Raw genomic sequence first — 9,309 nt, 5'->3', positions numbered from 1 at the left:
TACGTTTTCCCGTGATTTTCGACTTTGTACAAAGCTGTGCTAATATTAATCGAAAATAAACTACAAGGTGAAGTGTTCTATAGCATATTGTAGCCTATGCCAGAGTAAAAATAGGCCGAATCTAACCTTTCACCTTTTGGTAAGTGGTTAATATTTCGTTATATTATTGTCCATCACAAAGTGTATTTATAAAAATGTGTTTTAAAACCTATTACTTACATACTTACATGTCGTGTGGTTCCCGGCACCAATATAAAAAAGAACAGGAACACTCCATCTATTTCCCGTGGATGACGTAAGAGGAGACTAAGGGATAAGCTTTTGAATTTGGGATTTTTATTTTAGGCGATGCTAAGTTAAGACGCCTATTCCTCAGTTCTCTTTTACGACATCCATGGGAAAGAGATGGAGTGGTCCTATTCTTTTTTGAATAGGTGCCGACAACCACACGGCACCTGCATAACTAACTTTAGAACCTTGTAATATTCTCAATAGTTCATTCACATCGAAAACATAAACACGGGTAGTATCGAACATAGAATCTTTTCCATAAATTAGGTTCTAAGTTATGTTAAAGTATTTTTTCTCGTTTTTGTTTACCAAGGAACGAATCTTGGCAAACGGAATGGCTATAAATGATTGGCATAGAAAATATTCGGCCAAGAACAAAACATATCCATGTGTGCCGCGGTTCTCCAGGCATAAGATTTGCCTGGCATAAGATCTTCCCTTTGGTGGCGGTCGATCATCCATCATCGCTCTCGCTACAGGCCTCTTCAAAGGCCACGAAAGAGAATCGACTTTACAACAATCTTTTGGCAATCGCTTATTATAAAGTTTATATAATTTAGTCAAAACAAAATCTCGAAGATTCAAAAGAACATAAATACTTCAAAGAAGACACGAACAATTGCTATTATTTATCTCTTAATTATTGATATTATTTTTCTCTTAACCCTTTAAAAGTGAATTTCGGAGTCATCCGACAAACATTTTGTGCAAATTATAATTATTTTCGGAATTTTTATATATAAAATGAATAATTTATGATTTAAGTATCAAGGCGCATATAAACATATGTGAATATAATATGTTTGACTTAAATTAATAGAATAATTAATCAATATTCCCAGTAAAATCCTATATTGGGAACGTTGCCGGCAGCGATTCCTGCAGAATTTTCAGTCCCTGGAAATGTTCCCGAGCACGGTACATCACTAATTAGAGCCCTTTGGATGATTGATTTATTTACAAAAATAAATATATACGGGACAAATTACACTGAATGAGTTAGCCTCGAAGTAAGTTCGAAACTTGTGTTACGAGATACTAACTCAACGATACTATATTTTATAATAAATACTTACTTATAGATAAACATCCAAGACCCAGGCCAATCAGAAAAAGTTGTTTCTCATCATGCCCTGGCCGGGATTCGAACCCGGGACCTCCGGTGACACAGACAAGCGTACTACCGCTGCGCCTCAGAGGCCGTCATAAAAGTAAACTTAATTTTAACTCGAATATTTAACTACATCCACACCAAATTTCATCACAGACGGTCCAGCGGTTTAGCCATAATCTGAATCATAGGGTATTAATTATATTTGATTTCCAAATACTTTTTCGTATTAAACTTTATAGTTACCAATGTGATCGGAAATGAACAATCTTAACTCACTCATCCATCGATAAAATATTATAGACTAAATGAACAAGTGAACATCTCTACTCCGCCATGTTGGTATCCCGATTTATTTATTGCATCATGACATTATCATTTTTTATCATTTAAATATAAAACAAAACGTCAGTGAATGTTTTGGGTTTTGTGATGACTCTTAAGTCATAGGTATACATTATTATTATTGGTGTTTAATTAGAAATGAACGTACCTACGATGTTTCAAGCTTATTTTAAGGCAGTTCATTAAAATAAGCATTTGTTTCTGTATTTCCTAAAAAGAAACGGTAGTATCTGTAATAAGGAAATATTTTTTTTTCATGTTCTCTCTTATATTTATTATAAAAATCATTATATAAGTTTCATTTTAGAGGTTATTTCATTTCATCATTTTTGTTATAAATTTTGTGAGTGGGAATTATTAATTATAATTATGTAATTATTAATAAAAGTGGTTTGTAGATTCGCTAGAAATCCGATAATTTCAGTTTCGGATGGATGCACCACGAAATATGGGTACAATTATTAGGACTTTACCCCATTACTTATCAAATCTTATAAACAGAAGAATTGAAGCACCATTACGTAAATTGGAAAATAAGGTATGGAAATAGATCTTTGGTAACTAAATTCATTTAACAAGTACATATTTACAGCAACAGCAATGCTTTATTCAAATTTATATCATATAATATCTGCAGGTTTTTTATTTCAACAAAAGGTCATATGATGATAATTACTGTCACAATGATGAACATTCCAATTCCTGTATTGATGCTTGCCAAATTTGTGTAACATGGGATAAAAACTGCACAAGGTAACTGACTTTTCATTTAGTGTATTATTATCATCTTGGTATAAATAAACCTTTCAGGCAACACAAAAAAAAATGATGATCCAAAGAGGGGTTGAAAGGAAAAATAAAAACTAACGACTTGCTGGTTAAAGACCAAGGATATTTTGTATTTAACACATTTTAATTAAAAAGTACCTATTCTTTACACATAAAACACAACTTACTTATATCAGACCTTAATTTTTAATACAATGCTAAACAGTCTTATGATTTCTTTTTTTGTTTAATATGGTGTTCATTAAAAATATTTTTCATTGTCATTTAAAATTTTAATGCATTGGGGAAAACAGGCATTAATTTCAATTGGTTTATTACATTCCTGTTGTACCTTTTGACAGGGTCTGAGTTTGAATTGAATGGAAACAAATTTTTGTTATTAACTCTCTTTGTTGTTAATAGTTTAAAAGCACAGTCCATTTCTTTAGGTCTTTTTTAATTACAGTAATTTTTCTTACAGTGTTAAAGACATTTTTGTAGGTTTAAAACAGAAAATCTGGTCAGAGATACTCCATATTCCAAATTTGAACAAAAAAGATTCATCATACAAATTCCAACAAAGTAATCATGTACCCAAAAACACTAAGCTTGGCAACATATGTTATGGGAAAGCCAAGTTGCATAACATTCAAATAAAAAGATTGTAAGTTACTTAATCTTTCTTGAACTTACTTGTTCAATTCTGTGTGAATTTCTCAAAAGAAGTAGCCTGTCCTGAAGGTTTTGGCTCACTTTGTATTAAATAACATTAAGATTGGTCCAGTAATTTTTAATTTACTCAGTACAACCAAATATACACAACTGTTAATGAATTTCTAATACGAGGTGTGTGAGGAGCACTTCAAAAAATCATTTTTTTTTTCTTTTTCAGCTCCTCCTTCGATGCCATTTTATCTCATCAAGCATAGCATAACGTAGTCCTTTCATGGGTTTTTTAGTTTAGGGAACAAGAAAAAGTCACAGGGGCCAGATCTGGGGAATACGGTGGCTGCGGCATCATTAGTGTGTTGTTTTCGGCCAAAAAGTCGCGCACAAGCAACAATGTGTGAGCAGGGGTGTTATCGTGGTGCAAAAGCCAATTTTTGTTCTTCCACGAATCCGGGCGTTTCTGGCGGTTTCTTTATGTTTCCAGCAACTTCTCTTAATGGTGATTCGACGATTGGCCAATGTCATTTTCTCCACTTCATTAATTTATTCGTCTGTTGTTGAAGTTGAAGTGCTCGGGCGTCCGGCACACTCTTTGTCGTTCACATCTTCTCGGCCTGCTGAGAACATTTTGTACCACTGATAAACATTGCTTCGGTCCAAGGTAGCTTCTCTGTATGCCACAGTCAACATTCGGAATGCATCCGCGCACTTAATTTCGTTTTCACACAAAATTTGATACAGATTTGTTGATCCATTTTTTTTAATAGGTAAAAATCAAAGACGATCCAAAACACATGCAAGCAAAGCAGCTGTCAACAATTAAGTGAACATTGAACATGGCCGAGCTTGTCGTCATAAGTGAGAGACATGAGTACTAACATTAAACCACAAAAAGATCAAAATTCGAATACACGTAACCCGCGAAAATTCAAAATTCGCGATACTTTTTGAACACACCTCGTATTATAACTGAAAGTTAGTTTGTTATCTTTTCACAGTTAAACAACTGAATCAATCTCCATGATATTTAAGGGCATACTACTTATGCGGGCTAGCTTGTTATAAAATGTGATATTTTAGTTTGTATCACACAGTCTTGAAGTTCCTTTAGAGCTAGCTTATTCTATCCTATTTGTTCTATATAAGTTTTTCTATGTATTCCAGTTGTCAAAAAGTTATCTATGTACAATCATAAAAATCTTGTTAATCTTGCATGAAGATAAGTGAGATAATAACAAATGACTACATAGATTGACTTGAACACCATGTGATCACCTCAGTGATATCCTAATGATCTCACCACTTTGAACCATGTTTTACTAGTGATTTGGTCATTTCCGATGACAGTTGGTACTTACACAATAGTCTTGTCATTGTGATCTTTTATATTTAATCTAAAACATTATGTATATTTTCTTTTGTAGACCTTTTGATGCTAACAATCCGTTCTTAGCTCAAATAATTACCAACAAGGAATTACACAAAGGTGGAAATAGATCATGTCTTCATGTGGAGTTTGATATATCTGATTCTAAAATGGAATATGAAGCTGGTATGTTTGTCATCCTTAGCTACAAGGATTTCGTGCGAGACGATGATGGAAGATGAAATTCTAGTATTCCCTTTATTTTGATTTTGTATAAAGTTTGAAGTCAGGAAAGAAAGTAGACTATTTATATACATTTTGATATGTAAGAAGACTGTTCAGTTTTGTTTTTGTAGTTTATTTATATTTCATGCCACTTTTTTTCCTAGAACCAAATTATAAATTTAATTAACAATGATCAGCTTAAAAGGTTGAGTAGAAAAATATAATAAAATGTGAAAGGGAAGTAAACATTTATTCGAAGATATTTATGGTAACTAAGATTATAAACAACTTTTGCAACACAATCTAAATCCAAAAGTGACAATGAATATTGTCTATTAGAAGCATGAAGGTGCAATGCCTATTCAATATAATTCTTTCTCTATTTCAGGTGACTATGTGGCAGTGTATCCTAAAAATAACTCTAGATTGGTTGAACGCCTAGGAGAATTGACAAATACAGATCTCAGTAAAGGGATCACTTTAGCCAACAAAGGCAATCAGATAACTTCGTACAGAACGGCATTGTCCCATTATATTGAAATCACTGCATTACCTTCTACAGATGTTATTAGGAAGTTGGCTGAATATTGCAGCAATGAAAGTGTAAGTTACAAATTTGCTTGACTTAGTTTTATTTACAATCGCTATCATCATAGGCAAAATTGGATAGACCATAAATCATAACCATTAATTTTTTTAATTATCAATAACAGTACTTTAAACACTTCTTGACAACAATGTTAAAAAAGCTTAATATGATCTAAGTAATTTGTTTTCTTTTTCAGGACAAAAATAAAATGTTACTGATGGCAACAAACTCTAAAGAAGGCAAAACATTGTACAAATCATTTGTTGAAGAAGCAAGTCCCAATATTGTACATATTTTGGAAGACATTAAATCTTGTAGGCCTCCTCTTAATCACATATGTAGTTTATTGCCACATCTTCAACCAAGATATTATTCAATATCTTCTAGTCCAAAAGTTAGTAACTAGTTTTATCTTAATAAAACGTGACTTGCCTAGCAATTGGCAACCGTCAAAATTTTTACCTGTTATTGGATATAAATAAATGAAATACCCATTTCAGAACAGCTCCTAAACACTATGAGCAAACTCTTTCCTGTTACCGTATCCAATCTTTAAAATAATATGACTTTGTTTATAAACACATAAACAGTTGTTCCCAGAATCAGTTCACGTGACGGCGGTGGTTGTAAAATATAAGACCAAGTCGGGCCGCGTGAAACAAGGAGTTGCGACCACCTGGCTCGCGGGGAACAAGCCGCAGAAGGGCGAGCCCTTGCCTCGCGTACCCATTTACATAAGGAAATCAGAATTTAGGTAAGAACCCTGTAATCCAACCTTGTGAAGAGCACATGTCTAGTGTAAACAGAACCAACTTAGGCTGGCGAAACTTAGTACATCCACTTTAGAAGATGGAGGTCTGTTTGGTAGGAGGAAAATTACGTCTACATTATCCCAATGCAGTTTTAATCTGAATATTTAATTACAGGTTACCACAAAGTATGCAAACACCTATTATCATGGTGGGTACAGGGACGGGGCTGGCACCTTTCCGCGGATTTTTACAAGAGAGGGCCCACGCTCAGAGGAACGGCAATGAAGTCGGTGACACTATTCTTTATTTTGGATGCAGGCATCGACATCAAGATTTTATATACCAGGAGGTAAGTATTTCTTTTTTTTATATATTTCGTAAATGTTAATTAAAAATAATAAAATTAAAATGACGATATTTCAATATATTTAGGAGCTGGAAGAATATGAAAAAAGTGGCCTCCTAAAACTGAACTTGGCGTTCTCCCGGGATCAAGCTGACAAAGTATACGTGACACACTTGCTTGAGCAAAATCTGGAGCAAATTTGGAATGTTCTAGGCAACCGAAATGGACATTTTTATGTGTGTGGGTAAGTTCCATTTTATAGTCATCATTAATCTGTTTCCGGTTATATCCTTTGTGGTGGTACTTCAAAACCTGGTTCCAATACTACCTCACTTGACTATTTTATGAGATAATTTTTACTCAGAGCGACTGTCACCTGCCCTCTGCAAAACAAAAGATAACAGAACAGATCCTTGCGAGTAGGTTTATTTTTGTCGTATATAGCCTTCGAAAAACTAAAAAGAAAAAAGATATACCTACTTGATATATTTTTAATACTTATTTAATTTTTATACTTGATCGAAGTATATAAACTAAGGAATTTTATTAGAAGCATCTTTTTGTGAAACTGGGAACATACAATGAGGTTGTTCTTTGTTATAAGAAACCACGATTGGAATCAACAAGTTCTGGTAAATTGCACATCTAAACTTTAATTAAAATATTGCCGATATGATTCCGAGGTATGTCCGAGGTGTGCGTATAATAACTTTACATATTTTTTATGCACAGGGATGCTAATAATATGGCTGTCAATGTGAGAGATATCGTCCTCAAGAGCATAAGGGAGATTGGAGGAAAATCACACCAAGACGCCGTCAAATTGCTTAACAATCTAAAATCTACCAAGAAATATTGCTCGGATACATGGAGTTAATTTTGGATCATTGTTGTAATTAAGTAGCACGAATTTATATAACGTTAATGCTGTGTGAGGCAGGCAGGCGACCATAAAAACTTTACCTTTAGCCAACTCCGAAGTGATGTAAAATAAATTACTAGGTACATATTTTTCGTTACTATATTTCCGCGTTCCCATGCGCGTTTACTGATTTATCAAGAGATTAATGTAAAATAATTAATGTTTTTATTGCATACACGTGCACATTGTCGTCTTACGCAAATCTTTTTTGCGGGATACAAGTTACCTTATGTACCTATATTTTTCTTAGTACAAAGTCGCTAAAGGGTTAAAGCTAAAGTCAGTCAGTCAGTCAGGTCAGTATTTTAATAAATGGCTAAAATTTGTGATACTCTACACTTTCTAAGGTACATAACTTGCTGAATTCACGGTATTTATAGTTGATATGATTTTTCACTGTTTTATTTATTTTAATAAACATTTTCGTGGTAAAAAGTATCTCCTAATTTTGAGCGTAATATACCTAACTAGTAGATGTTGCATGATGCTTGAAAGCCCTACCTGTATAGACGAGAAAATATTTTTTGTGATATTTTAGTTTCGATATCGATCTAGTAACAATCCATGCTAGTTAATTCTTTTTTAATCCTTTCAATGTAGGTACTGAATTTATAACATGTCGAGCAATATACTTTTGTAGTGCTATGTAAAAAAAGTCATGAAAAATCTATGTAAGAATGCATCTTTTATTTTTTAATGAAAAAATCATTGTATATTATTTAATTTAATAGTGTTGATATAATAATTATGTATACATTTATAAAACTGCTATTACTGAGTGACAAACAGCTGGGTTGAAAAACTTGAAATTTGACATGTGGGTGTTTTCTTATGTGGTCTAGGGATGCACTAAGAAGGATTCCTGAAATTTCACGGGAAGTTAACGGATTTTTTAGATGGAGTTGCGGGCGCTCTCTGGAATTTTTACAATATCAATGTGTATCAAAGGCTAAAGCTCGATCCACGAAGATCATGTTGGGTTGGGAATCTTGCAAATGTTTGCCACAAAATTAAAAAAGTATAAACAAACAAAGTAAAGCATAGGATAGAAAATCATAGTAGCCATTATTAAATATATTTATTTTTCTGTGATGTATGTATTAATTTTTTACATTATAAATTATTATACCGTAAAATGCTATATCTTCAGTCTTTTCAAGACTGCTTGCTCTGTCTGCCACGTATAGAAAGTGCCATGTGTATGTATGTAATCATTATCTAACGGCCTCTGTGGCGCAGCGGCAGTACGCTTGTCTGTGACACCGGAGGTCCCGGGTTCGAATCCCGGCCAGGGCATGATGAGAAAAGAACTTTCCGATTGGCCTGGGTCTTGGATGTTTATCTATATAAGTATTTATTATCTATACTTATATTATAAAGCTGAAGAGTTAGTTTGTTTGAACGCGATAATCTCAGGAACTACTGTACAGTTGCCTTATTACCAGGAAAGAAGAATTGTTCACTGCAAAGTACTTAACTACGGTCTTTCTTTTAAAGTTAGATAAAACAATAGTTGCTTACATTTTCATTATTATTCTAAGACGTACATACTAATAAACGTTCGTACATCGTCTAACTCAATAATCAGCTTTGTAGTATAAATACAAGTAAGTATTCTGAGTGGCGCTGCTGTAGAATATACTCTCTAGCAGCGCACTATAAAGTATCATTTTTTCTCAAATTTACTGTACGTACGTACTTAATTGTTTTTTGTACATAATGTTCTTCTGTTGCACATTAAATTGCCATAGGTAGAACAAAAATTCCAACAGGGGGCGTTGCGGCAGAGTACAACATTACCAATCTCAATTCTGCACGTTTTCTTTATTTTATTTTAATGGAAATATCAATTGCATTGTTAAGCAAAACAAATTACAATTTTCAACATAAGAATTATGTATTTTAATAATAACTTATTTCACAAA

At 33.3% G+C, this 9,309-nt stretch overlaps 1 protein-coding gene across 8 annotated transcripts; it reads left to right on the top strand.

Moving 5' to 3' along the window:
• Positions 1 to 1,771: 1,771 nt before the first annotated feature.
• Positions 1,772 to 9,309, top strand: LOC106139072 (NADPH--cytochrome P450 reductase). Of its 8 annotated transcripts, none has more exons than XM_013340414.2 (11): positions 1,772 to 1,852; positions 2,146 to 2,285; positions 2,385 to 2,500; positions 2,997 to 3,179; positions 4,609 to 4,736; positions 5,164 to 5,378; positions 5,561 to 5,758; positions 5,955 to 6,118; positions 6,291 to 6,465; positions 6,549 to 6,706; positions 7,195 to 9,309. In XM_013340414.2, the coding sequence occupies exons 2-11, from the start codon at positions 2,178 to 2,180 to the stop codon at positions 7,337 to 7,339; spliced, it is 1,590 nt and encodes a 529-aa protein (XP_013195868.1). In that variant the 5' UTR covers positions 1,772 to 1,852; positions 2,146 to 2,177; the 3' UTR covers positions 7,340 to 9,309. The 8 variants fall into 8 exon arrangements, with proteins under 8 accessions (XP_013195868.1, XP_013195871.1, XP_013195872.1 ...); XM_013340417.2 differs by having other exon boundaries at positions 1,804 to 1,970; positions 2,172 to 2,285; XM_013340415.2 differs by having other exon boundaries at positions 1,805 to 1,970.

The sequence above is a fragment of the Amyelois transitella genome, chromosome 5 (genome assembly GCF_032362555.1).
Source record: "Amyelois transitella isolate CPQ chromosome 5, ilAmyTran1.1, whole genome shotgun sequence".
In the NCBI taxonomy this organism is placed as follows: Eukaryota; Metazoa; Arthropoda; class Insecta; order Lepidoptera; family Pyralidae; genus Amyelois; species Amyelois transitella.
The sequence above is the reverse complement of the archived record's forward strand: the minus strand, read 5'-3'. Positions and strand labels throughout refer to the sequence as shown.